This window comes from Augochlora pura, chromosome 6 (genome assembly GCF_028453695.1).
Source record: "Augochlora pura isolate Apur16 chromosome 6, APUR_v2.2.1, whole genome shotgun sequence".
Classification (NCBI taxonomy): Eukaryota; Metazoa; Arthropoda; class Insecta; order Hymenoptera; family Halictidae; genus Augochlora; species Augochlora pura.
The window spans coordinates 11,122,633-11,144,034 of NC_135777.1; the positions used below are offsets into that span (position 1 = coordinate 11,122,633).

At 49.6% G+C, this 21,402-nt stretch overlaps 1 protein-coding gene across 6 annotated transcripts in view; it reads left to right on the forward strand.

Moving 5' to 3' along the window:
• Positions 1 to 21,402, forward strand: part of LOC144470796 (PDZ and LIM domain protein Zasp-like) — a 30,932-nt gene continuing 9,530 nt past the window's right edge. Inside the window, exons 1-12 of one of the 6 annotated variants that reach the window (XM_078182328.1) lie at positions 3 to 456; positions 13,610 to 13,761; positions 13,980 to 14,148; positions 14,363 to 14,496; positions 14,571 to 14,671; positions 15,683 to 15,899; positions 17,952 to 18,137; positions 18,361 to 18,460; positions 19,182 to 19,328; positions 19,918 to 19,971; positions 20,474 to 20,612; positions 21,340 to 21,384. In XM_078182328.1, the coding sequence (XP_078038454.1) occupies positions 352 to 456; positions 13,610 to 13,761; positions 13,980 to 14,148; positions 14,363 to 14,496; positions 14,571 to 14,671; positions 15,683 to 15,899; positions 17,952 to 18,137; positions 18,361 to 18,460; positions 19,182 to 19,328; positions 19,918 to 19,971; positions 20,474 to 20,612; positions 21,340 to 21,384 (1,549 nt within the window). In that variant the 5' untranslated portion in view covers positions 3 to 351. Of the gene's footprint in view, positions 457 to 13,609; positions 13,762 to 13,979; positions 14,149 to 14,362; positions 14,497 to 14,570; positions 14,672 to 15,063; positions 15,272 to 15,682; positions 15,900 to 17,951; positions 18,138 to 18,360; positions 18,461 to 19,181; positions 19,329 to 19,917; positions 19,972 to 20,473; positions 20,613 to 21,339; positions 21,385 to 21,402 lie in introns of all 6 variants that reach the window. The other 5 variants (XM_078182329.1, XM_078182331.1, XM_078182330.1 and 2 more) reach the window with 5 other exon arrangements.

Genomic DNA, 21,402 nt, shown 5'->3' on the forward strand with positions numbered 1-21,402 from the left:
TCGTTGTACCTTTACTCCGGTCCGCGCGTTCCTCGAGCACGTACGTGCCGTGCCTCGCCTCGCCTCGTCTCTACACCTCGTCGCCGCTTCATTCCGTTTGGTTCAGTTCGGTTCTAGCTAAACTGCGCGCGATTCCGCCTCCTCGCCAAGCCAGACGTCAACCGTGACCGACCGGTGCAACCTCCTCGCGACTTTCTCGTCTCCGCTTTTCAGTTGTATCCGCGCCGCCAAATCGCTCGGTTCCCCGCTTGCGCCACCTTCCTTCTTGCGTCGACTAATCGAAATCCAAGTTTTCGCCGAGGGTTAGTTTGTTGATCGTCGTCGACCAGGTGAAACGACGTATCAGTGATTATGGCCCAGCTGATCAGCGTGAAGTTGTCCAGATTCGACGGGTCCCCATGGGGCTTTCGCCTGCAGGGCGGCAAGGACTTTGGCACCCCGCTCGTCGTCCAGAAGGTGAGCCGATTCCGTTTTGACAGCTTCTACCGAGAACAACGACAGTGTCACATGTTATACATCACCGTTTCCTACATGTGCTATACGGCGTCGATCATAGAATCGCCGGTTCGACGTAGATCACGAAGTGTTCCTTTTTCTCGGAAGGCGGTGAACTGCGAACCCGTCACTGCACCACCGACGAAGTTTCGGCGAAGATCATCGATCGCGAAGTGTTGGTCGATAGGTCCAGCATGGTGATCGCCGGGTCTAGAAGCATCGCGACTGACAAGTTGATCTTGCGACGCGACGGTAGTGCAACGTTATCATGCATCGCGAAACTTGGCCGATAAATATTCGATATCGCTGTGCAATCTGTCGCTTCGTTGCTCCAGCTTCGTCGAATGTGCCGCGGATCCGAACGTTGATCTGCCCCTGGAAAGCGAAACGTGCGAATGACAATGCGAACCGTTCTAGTCCTGGGTCCGTTGCGTTCGCGCTTTCGACGGGAGAGCTCGTCGAATTATTTTGCGAAAACCGAGGGATGGGTCCGGCTCGGTTGGTATCTCGCGGTTACGTAACGGAGAGTACGGCAAACGCCAAATTATTTCACGCGCATCGGTAGAAATCGCTGCCAACTACGTGCGAAACGCGCGACTCGTCGTCGCCGCCGTGTTTTGGCGACGAGACGCGTTGTAATACGAGAAGCTCTTGGCTACCCTCGGCTCACGGCTTTCGAGCGGATTTTCAAACTTTCTTCGCGTCCGCGCGAGCGCGCGGAACCGTCGTTTTCTCGCGGGTCGCGGGTCGCCGGCAGCGCAACCGGTTACGAAATTTTCAGCGCTCTATTACGTCGAATTTCGCGGTCGATGTTTCGCTCTCCTGGCCGCCCATCTGTTTTCACTGCCATGTTTATTATTATTCGCCGAAAGAGAAAGAGAGAAGAGATGCCAGGGAGGACCGCGATCACCCGGCCGATGTATTTCAGGGGGTTAGAATGCCGTCAATCGTCCGACATAGTAAAACGTTCTTTACATTGTACGTTACAGTCGTCTTTTGTCTGTCCCGCGCGATATTTATACCGTCACAGTTCTCTCTCCTCCCCCTTCGTGGCGAATAACAATAACGAACGAACAAACGATGGATAAGCAACGAAACGCGAAGACAGTGGTCGCCGTCTCGGCGAATGTTGCGGGAGAAACAGGCTTCGAAAAAATCGCACGCTCGATCCTAACCAGAGACCGCGTCGAACGATTTTATCCTGCGATCGGTGTCTCGAACTTGGCCCTCTTAGCAGCCATGTGCTCCGTTTATTTTACGATGTCGCGAACGCGAACGCGAACGCCAACGCGAACGAAATGTCCGGCCATCCCAACGGTTTCTCGGAAAAGATGGAAATACGAGTCCCCGGATGTCAAACGCCACCTCCAACCGAGATTACGAATTAATCGCGTGTAATTGCGAGAACGATGCTCGCGATCTTCCCGCCGTAACCGCCCGGATGATTTATATATTGCGCGCGAGCGCAAACTAATCTCCTGCGGAAATGCTGAGTAGTTTTCGGCCCATAAACAACGATCGCACCATCTTCTGTCTATTGTACTTCTTACTTGACGTTTCTCTTGACAAATACTTGGCAAATCTCGAGCCTAGACGCGAGGCCTTCTTTTTGACAATTCCGTCGCCGGGATAAACAAAGCATCGTGACAAATCGCGATTAGTACCTTTCTGCTTTCAATTTTTCGAGCGGAATCGAATTTTTAAGAGAACTTCGAAGGGCGGCGCGATCGGGCGGAGTTTTGAAAAAAAAAAACCCGATGCGACGGGTTCAAAAAGAGAGAAAAGGGGTGAGAAAGAGAGAGGGACGGAGAGACAGCGACGCGTCGCTGGTAATCCGAGGCAAATTATTTGGGCGTTCTATTTCTAGAAGGTGCCTTTGCGAAACGCGCGAGCGAGCCGGGTCGAGTCCCGCTCGCGAAGACAACGACGAAGACGAAGGCAACGTCGACGACCACGACCAAGACCACGACGACGATCGTGTTGTCGGCGGGCTCTAGCTTCCTGGGCCGCGTTGGTCACCGCGAAAATAAATTTTTCCTCGGAGGGAGCGATCTCGCGCCGATCGATAAAAATACCGATCGACGAACGCACGTGCTGCGAACGCGAACGTCGCGCGTTGGTTTGCGTCAGTCTGCGTCGGCCTGCGTCGCGGCGACGGAAAAAAGAATCGAACGCGTCGCGCGTCGTCCGCGATTCTCGCGCTCTTTTTCTTTCCGGACTACGTGAAATTCGAAACGTGTCCCGCTCGCGTCATTCGCTAAGCTTGTTCTCCCGCGATCAAGTCTCCTGCCGGCGCTACGGCAACTGTCCGAGAACAAGAGCTACCAGATCTCGATCACGATGTGCGAATAGATTCTAATAATTTCAAAAGAAGAATCAGAATTCGCAGAAAATTTGCTGGCCATCGGCCGATTGTCTCTATGCGAGATTTCTATAGACGATCTTGCGAATGAGCAGACGAAAAAGCAACTGGTTTCATCAGTTAAAGGACTCCTAGCTATAGTATAGACAAATTAGAAATGTCTTTAGTAGTTACGTTTCACGCAACTTCAAGTGTCCTCATTTTATAAAGATTCACGGCCTATTAATCCTTGCACAGCGAACGCTTTTCACAATTTGACAACGGCCAATTTACATTTACATATTTCTGTTACTGCTTCTTACAGATCCGTTTAATAGCAGTAAGTAATTGATATGAAATGACTGCTAGAAAATTAGAATTCTATATGAGATGTATATAACCATGGAACCAAGTTCCACCATCCGACGGTTAATTAGATCGAACAAGGAACAATCTTGTTTCTCTGGTCGTACTTGCAAGAGGATTTCCTAGCTTATGTTATTGGCTATTGGCGATGCGTTCTTTTAACCGCGCGGCCTCGGTGCAACATGGACGCGCTGTTACACGATATTTGGTCGCGCGGACGATGCACATGAAACCGCGTTATCGCTTTATGCAAGGACTCGACATAAATTCCGCGTGTCGTTAGCCGATTACAGCGTCACGTCGACGGCGCGTTTCCATCGTTAGCGTTCGCTTCTCCCGTGTCTAATTGCCGGTCAGGATAACGAGCGGTGACCGCGCGTCGCCGACTCGCAGGATGTTCATTATTGTTTCCTGTTATCGAGTTCATTATCTTTTTCGTCTATCTCCAGCCGTAGAATTCTGGCCGGAATGAAAAGCGATTTTAACGAAGCTTGTTCGCATGCTTCTGCGGTAATTCGTCAACGTTACGCCCTGCAACCTCGCGACTGCCAATGGCTTAATTATCGTTGTCGTTAACCGCATTTCCCGTTAGACCGCTAACACGTATTCCACAGTGGTCGATTTCTCGTCCTGTTCTCCCATGATCGTTACACTCTCCTTCGGATTACATCCTACGATATACTTTGTTGGTTCTCGGCTGCTTAATTGGTAACTGGCGAGCGTATCTAAATCGTGTTAACACTACCCTGGGAACAGACTTGTTTCGTTTGTTTTGCTTGGCGTCGATAAATGGCACCGTTGCGCGTCGTTCAAACGGGGTTTTCGAGGCGGCGAGATTCGACGAAGCTCGATCGCGAAGCCGGCAAGCGAGTGCGAGCGAGCCACTGATAATTGGAAAATAAATTAATAAAAGCGTCGTCTCGGGGCGTAACAGCGACAGCTCGGGCCGGCAACGGCAACAATATTGCGCAACACAGGTCCGACGGTAACAGGTAGCCCAACCTCGGTCGAAAATACCTTGCGTACACCCTGAACCAGGGACTTCCTTCCGATAAAGGTTAACACACGGATGTGGCAACATCTGGGATTCTGCCAGGCGCGTGGGAAGAGAGCGATTTACCGGATCGCCGCTGAAAAATGAAGTATCGCGGCGCGAGAAACGAATCCGAAGTAAATTACACATCGTTCCCGCTAAACATAGAAACAAACTTTCGTAAATATCTGTTGGAGGACGGCCTCTATTAAAAGAAGCGTCGTTCCGCTGGCAAATATATATGCTATTGCACCGTTCGCTCTCCTGCTTTTTTTTCCATCTCCTCGCTCGAGATCGCGAGCGAAACGCGAGCCGGGGTGAGGAGAGGCGCGCGAAGCGGGGGTGGAAGAGGATGGAAACGCGTCAAGCCGAGTGTCGGGACCGGCGATATTTTCGTCATTATCGAAAATAAGCCGCGCCGCGTCGAGTCACCGTTCGCGAATTCTGTTTATGTCTAGCAGGCCCGATTTCACGCGGCTCCGTTTCGCGTCGAAATGTAATCACGGCTTAAAATCGTTGCCTCGCCTCGAGTCTGTCGGACGTAAGCCGCGTCTATTCCGACAAGTTATCGGCTACGTTTTAACGCCGTTAATGTTTTGCGGTTAGCCACGTCGGCAGCCACCGAAAGATACAGTAGCTCCAGAAAGTCTCCGTACACCAAATTGCCGGTTTACGATGAGTTGTCGTCGCATAGAAAGCGCCCAATTTCGTAAAAATGAATCGGAACCGAGTCTACTTTTCCTGCGCGTCCAAAGTTCACTATTTTAATTGTTTCCGATCTAGTAACGGAAGTTGGGAGTAATCCGAAGACTGAACGTTACTCTTTCGGTAAAAAAGGTTGTTCGAGATTCGGCGGAATCGACCCGCGAAATTTGGTGGAATAAATCTACAAGATTCGGTGGAAACGTTCTGAATGGGCGTGGTCTGTTTGCTGCCGACTCTAACGGGGTCAGATCAGTGCCACAAAGAGAGAAATGTCGAATAAAACGAAAGAATGTCGCCTGCGATCGTGGAAAGAGCAAATTGACGTGTTACAGCTGGTTTTGTCGCGGCCTGTACTCGCGGGGGATGGCGATAGCTGATTCGAATCCGGTGCAGGACATCGCCGGCTGCCTTGCACCGGGTGCAACGTCGTAATTCCGCCGAGCGATAGAAAGGGAGCAAGACGAGGGTGGCCACGGTTTCCACGAAGGCTAGATTCGTCTCGTTCGGGTCTTGTGCATCGAACTTTCGTGGGCTGAACACGGATAGACCACGGCGTAACGGTGTGTGCATGAGCATTGCAAACGAACCCGATTAAACAACGGTGGAATAACAATTGGCCGACGATGACGAAACAAGCCTCGGTTTGTTTAAGATCGCTCGGTCGACGCGAACGCCAGCATCCGCAGCTGCACGCGCTGCTCGCCAAAATACCACGAATACATAGCTTACATAACTCGCAGCGGATAGACGCCTCGACTAGGCGGCTCGCTTCGAAATCATTCTATTTAGCCAATAAATTCTCGTATCAATCGGCCGGTGGTTCGTTGACGGTCGTCGAGGAATGCTCTGGCAACGGATTGGCAACACCTTCCACCGAATCCCTTGCCAATCGCCGATTCCACCTGCGTCGATTTCGATACTGCTTCGGCACTACGTTGTCTGTTTACAGAATCGACGACTCGTTATCAGTCTCGACGAGATCCTCCATTTTCCCCAGAAATATGCGCCGATCAGATGATTCCGATCGGATTCTCCGCGACATAGATACCGGTGACCTGCAAACAATAGATTCCATTAAATCTCTGACACAATTGCGTCCATGGCAGATGCACTGTCGATTGACGGTTAGAAGCGAAAGTTCATGATCAACAAAGATAAAGCTAACGTTGTTTTCCAACTAGATCCCCGTGCGTTTGCGACTAGCTCAAACAATCACGACAAAGATGTCACATCGGAGTTCTACTTTCTGTCTGGTATGGCTAAACGAGACGACTATACATTGCATTTTCGTTGTTCGAATACCAAAGCGTAAGTCGGCGTAAACATCCACGGTCTATTTCGAAATAGATAATAAATCTTGTTGAGTAGGCAGTTGCGTATGAATTATTTCTAACTGGTCGGTGCATAAGTTTGTACAGTTTTAATTTCGATTTAAATGTCTCGCAGAACAGTCGCGTGTCTGGTACGAAGAACGAGAAAAAAATCTCCGGACTGGTCCCCGAACGATCGAGCTCGGTTGCTAAAAGTCGAAGCAGGAAAAGGCGGCCGTCGGCGTTGAGACAACGCGCTGAGAACGCGCTCGGAAATTGGGTGGCCGTGGGTGTTTTGGCCTAGATAGTTTGGAGATACAAGTTTCGAGAGGCGAAGGGATCGCGGGAAAACCGGGTGCACACGGCACTCGAATGCGTTTCGGCTGAGCTAACAAAAGTCGTGTCGACAGGGAACGCTCTCGCCCCGTCGATACGACGGACACGATCTCGACGATCCCGATCGGCCGGCGTGCCGTTTTCTGTCCCGCGATCGTGCATCGTGCATCGTGCGCCTCGACCCGGTCGATCCACGAGTTTTTCACCGCGACTGCTACCAGTACCAGTTCAATTGTTCGAGCTGTCCGGCTGGAAGGCAACGAAACTCGTTCGCGATATACTTTTTTCGTTCGTTTTGCGCGCAAATGCAAATGCAGCCAAGGCCAGCGGCTGGCCGTGCATTCGCGGACACGAACGACGACGACGACCGCCTCGCGATAAAGACATTCGACGCTTTCGTCTTCTAGCTTCCGAGCTTGAAAAACTTCTGACCAATGTAATAGTCGAGTACTCTCGTCGCCCGAAAAAAATTCGATTACTCTCTAGAACCGACGATTACGATCCACCGGACGTGAATCATGATCGTAGATTAACGATAGCTGATACGTTCGTTATCGATGCGCTATCGAATGCATCCTATTAGAAACATGAAAACAGATATTGTAGAGAAAGGTTCTGCATTCTTCGACTATTACGCTATGCGCTACAAGCTCAACGATTCAACTACCGAGCACTAAAAACAATTAATGCGCGCAGCGTCCAATCTTACCCAGTGAAATGGTTTTATTATACTTTATCAACGATTTTAACCAGTTAGGCGTTGCAACTTTCTTTAAAAAGTGTGTAAGCGATAACGAGTATATTACCCAACCCATACACTGTATGCAGTTTATGCATAATAATTATTTAGATTTTCTTAATTATTCATTCTATTTCGCCTAGAACTCCAAATATACGAAAGATTTTAAAAGTTAAGAATATATTGTAGTTATCATCAAAATTGCAATTTAAACAGATCATTTTTTGCGCATAACAAGTATGCTCGTTTACAGCACAAAATATTGTCATTTGTTCATAATGAGTCACTTGTCAAAAACGGCCAACTGGTTAGATGATGAAATCTTTTAGTGCCCTGACGGAGAAAAAAATTGAATAAGATTCGGTGGGTCATCTTCGTCGGAAGAGTCGCACGACTCGGCAGTTACCGGAAGCCGATCATTGTCCGATTCTTTTTTCCTGATCGGAGCCTATCTTTCCGGTGGCCGATCGTTGGTTCGCCGGTGCAAAGAGAATTGCTGCGGAGGCCGAAAGGAAGCCCGGCCCGTGGATATTAATAGAGGCCGAGGCCCGGTGGCGTCCGCCACCGACGAGCTTACACCCGTGGATATAAAAATATCGCTTTTATTTCTCTCCGCGTCCTCCCGACTACCCGACTTTTTTACCGTTTTCCCGACGCCATGGCTCCCTTTTTATTTTACACGATTACTCCCCTTGTCTCCTCTTCGTCTCATCCACGTCCCGTCTTCGTCTCATCTTCGCCTCCTCTTCGCCTCCTCTTCGCCTCGTGCCGGCCTCCTCGAGCGGCGCCGCGAGGAGTCAGCCTCCATCGACGAAGCGTTTCTTTTCACGCTTGCAACTCTGCTCGCCGGAATCCTTGTTTTAGCCTATCGCACACAGTTCGTTAAGATTCGTGTAATTAACACAGGAAACGCGAGAGTTTACGCACCGTTGGTACCGTTACAATTCCGTTACGAATATACAGCGCAAAGAATGCCGAGTCCCTTTGAGCTACCAGATAATATCCTCTTTCAATCTATAATACAATGATTATTAAAACCTGAGAACAGTTTGGTGCGAGAGATAAATAGGTTTAGTTACCCCTTGCTGAAGGGTTCTGCTCCAATTCGCAACACTGAAGACTCCAGGTTCTCGTCACGGTGCTGGACAAGCGACTGCAAAAACAGAATTAATGGAAATTTTCGAATCACCGTTGAGTGGAATAGGTGGCGATTGGCGGCGGGTATGCCGGCCGGTCTCGCCGCGAAAAGAACCCGGCTTCGTTTCCCGTGAATAGACCACAAGTCCGTGAATATTCCTCCGGACGCTGTTATCCGTGTTTCCGCCTTGTTGTCAGCGGAACGGCCGAGAAAAGCCAGACAAGGCGGAGTGAAATTGTATCTCGATGACGAGGTCCGAAGATTTAGGAGCGCCATCGTAAATGCCGATTCGATTTCGGGAATGAGGGGGAGTAGGGGGCCACGGTGGGAGGCAGTTGTGGGAAATTTGCCAAAAGTCTGACCAGAAATCAGTCTTCCCTGCCGTGTGTCCGGCCGTGTGCTAGAGTAGCGTTTCTCGTGAATCCACGTCGCGGGTAACACGACACCCCGCAGTCATTCTCGTAATCGCCGAGCCGATTACGACATTATCGTTATAGTCGAGCAGCGGCGCGTCACCAGTGCTCCGAGCCCGATTTTCCCACCTCGCCGAATATTCGCGTAAGTAGATGAAACCATTTCCGACCGAAAACCGAACCATAGGGTCGCCCAGGCCTATTCCCATAGTCTCTAGAACTATGAAAATAGCTCGCGCGATACCAGCGATGGATAGAAAGCCGGAGGACGAATAGAAACGCTATTGGTAGCTGCTGTTGCTGCCGATAACTCTAATCGGCGTCGTTAAAAACCGCGCTGCCACCCCGCCGCGTCTTTATCAGTCGTCGAAGAGGCGAGGTGAGCTCATTCCCGGCGCTTCGCTTACCCGCGTCATCGACCGAAGTGCATCGTCTCGCGATGCACAAGGACTCTTTGTGGAGACTGTGTCGTTTAGCGTCGCCGAGCGTCGCATCGACGACGCGCTTCCGGCTCCGGGCCGTGTGTGTCATCGCGCCTAATCGGCCGCCTCTCCGGGAATCAAATTCGCTTTCGGGAATCCGTCCGTTTCCGTGTCCCCGCCGATATCCATTTCTTCCAAGAAAATCCGGCCGCGGTACCCCATGCTCCACTTCCCTTGAATCCGTGGCGTCGGCGTCGGCGTCGCATTCGCCTTTACAGCCGAATAACCGAACCCCTCTTCACGCCCCGAGCTGTTTCACGCCCTTCTCGCCACGGTCGACCAGATGCGGGAGACAGATCGAAATCGCATCGCGGCGATCGGAATCCATTCGCGCGAAAAATCCTCGAATCTCTCGAGGCGACGACGTCATCGGTATTCAGCCTCCCGTAGAAGGAGGTTTACGGCACCGACCAGCCCCACGTTCCGCAGCGATTCCCCTAGTATTTGCCATAGTCATGAGTTCCAGACAAATCCTGGGAAAGATGCTGTCCATCCACTACCTTTGGTTCGACGATAGTTGACCAGAATAATTCGAATTGTTTCTTCAAGTTACAGTATAGAAAGTATAGTTTCTGACATTTTCCATAAATCTGCTCGTACCAAGTAATTTTTACGATATTTAAACAAAATCATCGTTATCAAATATGTTCGAATACTTTTTTACCAGGGGTAGTATGCTTGCTATGCGCTTGGATCGCGTTAACGGTAGCATGAAATACATACCAGAACACCTTTAAATATATGGATCGGGGTTGCGAAATCCATGCATTTGAAAGAGCAGATACGTTAACGACTGTCGACGTCAGGAAAAGTTTGCTAGCTTCTTAAGAAACCCCGTGATTCTAGTAAAGGTTTAAGATAGATCGTTATCGATTGTACAATGGTCCAAAACGTTCGTTTGCCGAAAGTTAGTCGCGTTTTATCGGTCGGATGGTTAATGGTAACATGAATACCGGTGAAATCTAGGGCGAAATGGGAGAGTGACGCGAAAGCAGCGTGTATCGGTGACTTATTTCCTTCCGAACGCGTTCCCTTTCATTCGATCCGATTGGAACCGGTGTCACTGACCGAGGCCCGTTCCCTGCGGCCGCGACTCAGCTCCGCTCCGCTCCGCTCCGCGCTGTTCTGCGCGACTCTGCGAGCCTCGGTCCACGTTTTTCGAGGCTGTATCAACCGAGAAAGAGAGGGCGAAAAAGAGAGAAAAAGAGAAAGAAAGAGAGAGAGAAAGAGAGAGAGAGAGAGAGCACGCGCGCGTATGAACGAGGCCTTAAGCCCTCAAAGTGTGAGAAAGAAAAAAGAGCAGAGATGCATTCCAGCATGGAATGTGGGATGGATCCGTCTCTGATAACCCGCCCATTGGAATGCGTACCTCGTACACCTTGGCGTATTCTCCCTCTCGTTTCGACTGCATTCAAGTGCATCTACTTGCGCCCGCGTCACACATATTTCGGCTCTATTTTTAGACGTGTCGTTATTAATAATGCCGGCGGCAAACTATCTGCCGGACGCGCGGTACCAACCACCGTGGCTTCGAACCTTTCCCGAGCCTGAAAAATCTCGGACGGCTCTAATCTCGCTAGCTCACGGTCCCTGGAATCTTTCTGGTCCGACTCGAGAGAACCGATGATAAAATCTATGGGAATCGCCGTCGATCCCAAGTCCGAGCTTATGCCGGAAGCTTCGCCCGAAATCGGCCCGACTCTATTATTACGCGAGGCGTGCGCCGAACCGCGAGACATCGCGTACTCGCTCGGAACACGCATATACGTCGACGTGTACGCGCGTACTCGTTCATTCATCGCGGTTCACGCGGGCAGAGCGGCCAGAGCGTGGAATGAAAACGGCCGGCCAGATATGTCATACGTAGAAGACTATACGCGCAGCACCTTGGTGCATTCTATCTCTCGGCCGTGCGACGGCGAGGTGTACGCCGCACGAGCGCGCGCGCGCGTGGACGAGGCGTACGTGTGAGTCGCCTATTTTTAGACCGGTCCAGGACTATTTTTAGAGTCAGGCTTTCACGGTGCCCACCGAGCTTAACCCTGACTTACGTCCTACGTGGTCGCGGACCTAGGGATAACCGGAGGACGGCTTTGGTCAGAGGTTCGTTGGTCATCGACCAAATGGGTTCTGCCATTTTCCGCTGACCGGTCCACACAGAGAACGAGCCTGGTCAAAGCTGAGCACGTGTCTCCCGTGTCTACCGTCTCGCAGAAAGTGCGTCGATTGTGATCAACATTCGATCGGGTCTGCAACGGAGATTCCGATGAACGATCTTCCGGAACCAATTGATGCGCTAGGAGAAACGTTCCGCGCCACCTATTTCCTATCTCGCTTACGCGAGTCGAGAGGGACAGCCTTTGGTCTCTTGGCTTTCGACCTAGATTCCTTCGGCCCTTGTCGAGCCTGGATACATTCGGAGCCAGTGCACGCACCATAAGGCGGCTCTGTCGTTGAAAATCTCTCTCGATACGAAAATATCGGTAATAAATCACCGGCCGTATTTATAGACGGGAACCGACCGCCGGTTCGATCTTGCTGGATCTATTAATTGTCTCCAAATCCATCGAGGGTGGGAGGGGGGGGGGGGAGGCGAGGAGAAGATAAGCTGGAATGATCTGGTGGCGGGTGGTTCTTAATGAGCATCTCGTCGCGTTCTCTTTGTCTCGACTGGACCGATCGCGGCCTCGCAGGATCGCGGAGAGGAGACTTGCTCGCCATCGATCTCGCGCCGTTTACCAAACATATTAATAGCGTAATTAACCTCGCGCGCAATCACGCGGCCGTAAGGCTACGCACGGAAGAGCGAGCACGAGGTGTAACGCGCGATAAATTACGATGATTTACGGCAACCCGTTGATCACGCGAGGTAATCCATTTCCTTAATTGCCGGGCGGCGTCTGTTGCGCTCCAGCAACTCGGGAAAAGATAAAGCGACAAGTCGCGAAAGTAACAGCGATCAGCATCGTCGCGTCTCGACCATCCGGGCTACCGTTGGTCGGCCCGATTAATGCTTCAATCCTGATCCTGTCGTTAATCGATAATCCTGCTCCCAAAGATCATCCTCGCAAGACATTCACAAATCGCTGAACGAAATTGAAAGTATTAGCTACCGTTGGCACACACACAATGGCAGTCGCAATTTAATTCAGGCTTTAATGAGCTACATATTCCGAGGGGTAATAATTAAACAACGGATCTTTCTGCAAAATGAAAACTATTCGCGTCACCTGCGAGACATAAAAGCCAAACATGAATTGTTTTCTTATCCTGTAACTTATTTTAATATATTCAAAATAATGAAACAACGTTTTTAGTTTCTTTAAATCTTTTCGCTGTTTTAAATTATACCTCCTCATGTTGCCATAAGTAATGATATTTATCCTTTGAATTCGAAATCCAAAATAGATTTTCTAACCTACAGTATTCATCATTTTGCATACTTGGTGTATATATGCGTATCAAGTTGAATATTGTCACTCGTACAACAGTTACACTTTCAACAGTTTATTAAATGCAAGCATAGACAACGTAGAAATTATTTTGGATCGTGACGTAATTATTTCTAGCAACGCCTCGGAGTTACCACACGCGTGCAACGGGTTAAAATTTGTCAGAAGAAAAGGGTTTACAGAACTAGAAAAACTAAATTATGATTTATGGTTACACTGGTAAGATTTTCTCGGACAGGACAAACGAACGTTTCACCGCGCGGTATACAAAGAAAACTTACAATAATTTTTAGAAGACAGAATCGAAGTTATCTCAGCTACGACTAGATCCAATCTAATTTTTAAGCAACAATTTTTGTTCGCATATTCTCGAATTAATTTCTTTGAAATGAACGTTGATCTTCCCATTGGATCCTATACAAATAGTTTAGTGATTTAAAGTAGTTTGCAATGCTGAGTCAAGATGGAACCAAGCCCAGCCATCGGGGAGTTAAATATATGGCGGCCACTGTGGCGTTTCTAAAATACAGTGACCGAAGCCTGGACTCTGGAGAGGAGTCTGTCCTGGTCGAACCGCGTGTCCCTTAAAAATAGACACGCATCGATGACGGATCCGAACACTGGTGGATCTTGGATGATCCGGGTCGCGTCTCGATTTCGATTGCGTCAGGACCGCGGCAAGCCGTTTCCGAAACGCGAGACGTACGCGATTAGTATTCGGTTAGATCGGACGTTGGAATTCTCTTCGTGGAGAAACTAATTTTAGCCGTGATCGTTAAGATGATATTACGCGTTGCAGGTGAATAGCGGCTCACCGGCGGAAGCAGCTGGCTTGAAGGCCGGCGACGCAGTAATCAGGGTGAACAGCACCGAAATGTACAATCTGAGGCACAAGGACGCGCAGGACGTGATCGTCAGAGCCGGCAACAATTTCGAGGTCACCGTACAAAGGTAGTCGCCATTAACATTCCTCCCTTTTTGCCCCCGTCCTTTACTTCGAAGATTGTCAAACGCGCGCGACCGACGAAGCCTATGAAATTGAATTTAATATCGCGACCCTCTAGGACCCAAGAAGTCCGTAAAATTGAATTTACGATCGCGACCCTGTACCTTGACGATTATCGATGAGAAGGGCTATAGCGATATTGAATTTACCGTCGTGCCGACAGAGGTGGAGGCACATGGAAGCCGCACGTGACGCCTCTGGGTTCCAGCATGCCGTCGCCGTCGCCCACCTCGATGGGCAACATTACTCCAGTTACGAAGACGTCGTTGGCAGCGAAGAAACAGGATGGATCGCACATCGGCAGCGGGCACAACTTCAGTCCAAAACCATTCGTTAGTGTCAATTAGCGAAATGAATCGAGGAATCTCAGCCTTGCTCCAAATTCTTCCTTTGTCTTTCTGTAGCCCACCTGCGACACACATTTTCCTCTTAGTATTTCTACTTATGATTACGCAAAATTCAATAAGCACCTGTCGCTTTTACGCTCACCCGATAGATCAAATAAACGTAGCCCCGAGAGAAGGTAATCGGTTGCTCGTGTTGCAGTTGAACGGAACGGGTGACTCGATCAAGTCTATCGTGAACAAACAATACAACAGTCCTGTGGGAATCTACAGCGAGGAAACCATCGCGGAGACGCTCTCCGCGCAGGCTGAGGTCCTGGCTGGAGGTGTCCTCGGGTAAAATTGCGCTGGTTGCGAACACCCTGGAAAAGAATATCTTCGGATAAACTGACGTTCTTTAACGTTTGTAGGGTGAACTTCAAAAAGAACGAGAAGAATTACAACGCTGAGAACAGCGAGGTATTCAAGATGGTTCAGGAAGCAGACAAGGAACCAAAGACTCCCGAGCCTGGTTAGTACACGCAGTTAAATCCTCGATCTTCCACTTGCTTCAGTTTTGCCTCGATAACTGTCGCAGAATTTTCGCGTTTCCCAAAGGCTGGTGGAGATAGCGAAACACGACAGCAATCGAGGCATCCTTGTACCGCGTTACGGTAGTTCAATGTTTCGCGTCGACGCAGTTAAAAGAAACACTGGAGAGTTCTCCCCACTGGCTAATTGTGCTAAAAAAGGAAGCATTTCTTGATGAGAATGTATTAGAAGAGCGATTCGCGACCGGAAGTCGTAATTAAGACGCGGCGAGCCACGAGTGTAAAATGGATCGCTCTCCAGTGATTTTTTCCGTGGATCAGCTGGCTCGAAAGACGCCGGTCTTTTCGGTACGATAACTTCTTTGCGAAATAGCGGAGCCCACTGCACAGAGCGGCGTGATTACGCCGTCGTCGCCGGCCCTGGCAGGACTAAGGCCGGTCTCCTCGCCGGAAACCAAGCAGTATCAGCAGCAGCAGCAGCAACAGCAACAACAGCAACAGCAACAGCAACAGCCCTCGACGCCGCAATCGAGCTTGCCGCCTGGACAGAACATTTGTGCCGAATGCGAGAGGCTCATCGTGTAAGTTGACGAGGCCGGATCGCGTCCTCGGCCGTTACCTCGTTTCTTTCAGCCATTGACAGACACGAGACAGGGAAATCGGAGCGTTTCTTCAGCTCCTCGATAAGCAACGAGGCGACCTTTTCCAACGTCGCGGATGTTCCCATTCGTATCGGATCTCGGTAATACGCCCCGTGTTTCTTAAATCGTTAAACCGTCAGACCGAAAAATGGAACGACCGAGGCTTCGGGGATCAAAAAGACCCGATGAAAACCGAAAATCCGGATCGACTGCGAACGTCCTCGAACGCGGATGGCGAGAGATGACAGAGACCAAACCCGTAGGGGATAGCTGGTTGCTCGCGTCTATCAAAAAGCTGTAGCCGGTGTCCAGTCGAGTCACAGATCGGTTTTCTCTACTTCCATGTCGTAGTTCATCCGAGAACAGAGTTTTACTCGTCGGTGAGCCACGCGGTTGGCGGAAGGGCCACCTCGCCGAGGTCACCCACGCCTCTATTCCATGCGCTCCACGGCACTCCGGCCTTCAATTCCAATGAAAATTCGTGGATACGTGCGCCGCAACGACAGGACTCCTCCCCATCTTCGGACACTTCGATCGTCCGTTGTAGCAACTGTGACCGAGTGATCGTGTAACTATTTTCCACGAGAAATCGCCTCTTCTACCCCCACGTTTTCTTTTTTTTGCCAGCCCGATTGTTGATCGATCGGGTTATTTGTTAGCTTGCCGACGATTTCTATCCGCCGCTTCTGTCAACTGTGACCCATGAACAAACGTACGGATCAGTGAGAAAGGTCACTGTGACGCGTGGATGGGAACGAGCTCGCGACCTCGATCCTCGAAATATTTGATAGGCCCTTATTACTTCAACAAACCTAAACAAATTATTTGTCTGCGAGAAACGAACTTTAAGAACAATAGCGTCGAAAACGTAACCACTGCGCTAGAGACAAATGGAGGGGACAGCTATTTATTTGTACGATTCGCGTCAACTTTGAAAATATCTGAATTACGACGAGACTTGGAAGCTAGTCCCATTAAAATATTCATGCCTGCGAAATTAACGACGTGGAACGAACGTTTACCGAATGGCCACAATTTCAACTCTACTGAACCTACGGCTTCACTAAACCAACTCTCTCAAACTCGCAGTCATTACGTTTTGTAGGAGATTTTAACGCCAGTAGAACATTACAGGTGTGGTATAAGAATCATCTTGACAGCAGATGTAGCCGTATGTTCAAATAGCATGGTTGTACTTATTTAATGAGAATGAGTTGAATTGCTGCGGCATAGTCGCATCGAAGAATTAAAGTGATAAGGGTTAACTTTATCGTGCGGAAGATGCACATAGATGTTGATAAATTGATCGAAGAGTCGCGGACTTCGTTCCCAACGAGAAGCAGTACCAACGCGGAATCGTGGCTCGATTGTCGTAGAATCACCTGGTATCATTCGTCGAACGCTTTGATCGAGACGAAGACGTCCGCGCCATGCATATCCCTTCATCGTGCGACCGTAGATCGATCGACCGAGTCGGTGTCAGGTGTGCTCTGTCGATCGAGAATGGGGATTGCCGATGTGCTATCTTTCTACGCGTGTTGCACGGTTTTCCTGCTCTGTGTTTGCGTCGAAGCACCAATCCTCTCTGTCGCCTCTGTCGTCGGTACCGCTTCGTCGGTGAAGGACGGCTCCCCATTATCTGACTGGATTTCCATCATCCACAGGGAGCCGTGCACCGACCACTTGCACTCGCACTCGCACTCGCACTGGTGCAAGCTTCTCTTGCCTCTCATCTCGTGAGAAGTTCTCTCTCTCTCCTCTCTCTCTCATTCTCTACTCATTTTCTCACTCTATCTTTCTCTATTATCTCTATATTTTTCTCACTCTCTTCCCCTCTCTCTCTCTCTCTATCTATCTATCTATCTCTCTCTCTCTGTCTTCATTCTTTTCATTGTTCCATCTCGATCGCAACTCTTCGACATCATTCAGTGTGGTACTCGTCGAATATGCTCTCGCGAGAGCAACGTAGAACATGCTTTCGGTGTTGTGACTTTTTCATTTTTTCCATTGTTTTTCGATACCATTTTTGTCGTTTTGATATGTCGATGTGATGCTTTTTGTATTTTTTTTTCCCGGACACTGTATTTTCACACTGTTTTTCGCCGCGAAGATCAGATTTTCTCGCTCGGGAAACATTCGTTTACTCATCGGTATTGGGATTTTGTCCGAAACGAAGAGAAACCCTTTCGACCAGATCAAACTGTACTTGCACTCTTGGAGAAAAGTGTTCGATCAAACAAGTTAAGCGCCTATAAAAGAGAAAAGAATTGGGCAGTGGTTCGTGGTAGGATCTGTGCCCCGTCCTCAAGCGTTTTGGCAACCGTCCTGATCGTTCGATCACCGAAAAGCGTTCTTTCTCCGCGATGCCACTTAAATCTTTTATAGCACGAAATACTTGTTTCTTTCGATCGAACCTTTTCTGACGGGAGTGGTGCATTATAAACTGTCGTTTCACGTACACACCTACACCAAAGTAGCGTTCTCGGCCTCCGTCGTCGAGGTGACGAGAACTCTTCTATCCGCTATCATCGATTAGGACGAAAACTCATGACACTCTGTCCACTGATCGGGTAAGTAATAGCGAGCGAATCGACTCAATCGATCCACCTTTTTTCCGCAGGGGCGTCTTCGTTAGGATCAAGGAGAAGAACCTGCACGTGGAGTGCTTCAAATGCTCGACCTGCGGCACCTCCTTGAAAAACGTCGGCTACTACAACATCAACAACAAATTGTACTGCGACATTCATGCGAAACTAGTCGCCAGGCAAAACGCACCTGCTGGCATGGTTCCAATCACCGTACCGCCGTGAGTATTCGAGCCCTCGTTGCTCCTACGCCTGAAACAATAATCCCGCTTGAAACACTAACGAAGATAAGCAAACCGTGGCGAATGTAAGCGAGCCGTTAAGCTGGCAATTAAAGACTTACCGGAAATTCCACGGGAATGGAACGGAACGGATTGCGCGAGCGCGAGAACCGATGGGAATAACGCGTGACAACCGCCAATAAAAATCCAATGAAATTTCCAGAGGCGGAAGGGCTCCTGCCAGCACGATTTCCGCTGCGCTGGCGAACGCGCCGCTCTCTCCACCCCTGAGCAACCACGCGTCTTCACCGCTGCCATTCTCTGTGAGTATTCTCCAAACAGTACTAACTTCGGTTCTGCTTTCATCGTGTTCAGCATAGAGAGTATCGCTTTGCGTTGTCCCCGCCTGAAAATTACATTTGCTACATTCCACTGGCTCTGGAAAGTCTCCAGTTTCGTATCGGAAACCTGCAATCTCTACAAATAGATTCGACCGTATTCTTTTTTTTTTCTCATCGACCCTAACGCAGATTAGATTTGACAGATTAAATTTTCCCTTTTAAACAACAATTCCTTAAACTTCCGTTTACGATTTCACTAGTCACTCCAATAAGACTTTCCGGAGCCACTTTATAAAAATTTCATTCGAGCCGCGGGACTATTTCAATTCGAACTTCGAGCTTTTGATTCCCGAGTGCCAATTGGCTGCTTTCGATGGAACTCCTGATCTTTGTACGGCGAGGAAATTATCAAATCGCTTGCGTAATCTTTACCTTGAACAGTGGTGTAAATATTATATAACGCGCGTCGGTAATAGCTTCTTATAATTAGCACGCAGTACGAACACCTTTCGGCTAAGCGTACACTCAGATTTTGAAGAATTAGTAACGGAAGCTGGTGTGTACTCACGCAAAGTTTAATCCTGAAACGCTGACCCTACGTTTTGCGGGACGAATAAGAACCAGAATCGCAGATAGAGAAATCGCTAGGATGAACAACCTTAACTCGTGTGTGGCCTCCGCTTTGCACTAATCGCTTTTCCAGGCTTACAATCGCTCGAGTCCAGATTACGGATCCCCGAATCTTCAAGTATCGTCCCCGAATAGGAACGGCTGCATCACGAACGGCGAGTGCCACTGGGAATCGAAAACGTTTACGAGCACGATCACCATACAGACCGGTTGCACAGAGGTTGGCTGAACCCGTTATAAACCTACGAACCTTCGAACCGAATCGAATTCGCCTTGCCGTCGATTTTCCATGTCGCATAGCAGTCGCGCTTACGTGTCTGGTCGACCGGTTGGCCAATTGATACGCGACGAGCAAAATTGACAGGGATTTAATCTCGTTCGGACACGTATTGTAACGAGAACGCGGGCTAACCCGCTAAACAGTCAGATGGATAGAGAAACAGAGAGAGAGAGAGAGAATGAAAGAGAAAATAAGTGAATGGCAGTGAGAAAGAGAAAGACGCAGGAAACGAGAAGGGAAGAAAAAGTTGCGACAGCGGTGAATCGGTGTCATCGTTATGATATTCGACCGAATCGTCCTTCGGATCCGCGGACTTCCTTCTCGTTGACTCGTCGGAGAAATCGGTCCATCGGCTGGCAATCTTGATCGTTGGTTCCTCTTTGTCATCTATTTTTCGAACCAGTGACTAATTAGCCTGGCGCGATCGGGAGCGTGCGTGTTGCCGGTGCAGTCGGCTTCTCCCCGAATCTCTCCCCCTTTTTAATTGCCACCGCCACGTGACATCGTTCTGTCGTTTTATGCATTGCAGCCCACCCGCCTTGGCACATCGCCCGTCGAACCACCCAGTTTCCGATCAGTCCAGGTAATGTCCCAACGCGGCCCGGCCCGGCCCGTCTTAAGCTTCTCGCAACTCGAAACCTTACACTCCGTAAGGTACGTCCTTACCGATCCGATGATAATCGCGCACACCGCGGTCCCGCTGATTTGAATACCAGACTATGTTCTCCGGAGAAGTACGTTCAATCTCGCTTGCCTCGTTCGCGTCCTCCGCTTCCTGATTCTCGCGAGCCTTTTCCGATCGTTGGACCATTATTCCCGGATAATCCGACGAGTGCACGGAACTCGAGATATCTCGGTGGTGTCAGTGAAATTCGAGCATGACCAAGGCAGCGCTTAATCTCGTCGTTGTCTTCGGGCCGACCGCTTAACGAACTCGCGTTTGTGTCTGTGTTTTTCTCATTGTCGGAATGCGATGCACGCAGTATGCGTTGTTCTTTTATTTTTTATTTTGCCATCAACGGTCTTGTCAGGCATAGCGGAACACGCAGCACAGAGAATAACCAAGTATTTTATGCCGCACACAGGCGCCAGCCTCCAACAACCTGATTGGTCCGAAGCCGTTTGGAGGATCAAGCACTCTGCCGTCGAACCTGTCGTCGCCTCCTCCGTTGATCAACTCGGGAAGCAGCACTCTGCCACGACCTCAGAGTCAGACTGTGACTGGTAAGTTCTCCTCTTCATGGAGGACAATGATCCGCCAAACGCGCGGAGAATCCCGCGAGCAGACCGTGCGAATTTCGGTGTCGATATTGAACGCGGAAAAAATCGTCTCGCCCATCCGCGAATCGACGTTATGTAATTTGCGATCGCCTTATGCAACTTCGTCGACTCCCTCGTCGAGGGTCTGAACAGGGCTCTCAAACGCCAGAGAAACAATTCTGCAAAGCGACCCGGAGTTTTCATTGTCGAACAGTCTACGGCATCAACAAAATTGATGGTAACCGATCGATCAGGACTCGTACCCGAAAGGTTGTGAGGTAGTGAGAACCGTAGGAGAAGATTTTCTCGTGGTACACGCAAAATCTAGTTTAAAAGGCTCGTAGAACAAACGCCAAAGTACCAGGTGCTCAGACCTCGTTTGGGGCATGCACGAAATTCCTTGTCGCGACGCGATGCGACGACCAATCACCAGGATAATTACGACAGGCACGCCACTGTCTTCCTGGCTCGCGGTTCACGGTTTCGCTGTTCGTGGTTCTCGTTTCCCGGTTGCCGGGAAGCAAAAAAGCAGGAAATCGCGTTCGTATAAATCCGCGTGCCGACGACAAGCGGAGAGCACGAGTTTTTCGCAGTATCTGGAGGAACGATCTCCGTTCGATCGCGTATAATCATGACGGCGAACCAGCCTATTATCCTTGGCCTCACTTTGCTCTTCGATTGTTGCAAATAGGTCTGATCTCCGCCCTGGCAAAGCCAAAAAGTGCACCCTTCACAGGTATGGCGAATAAGATTC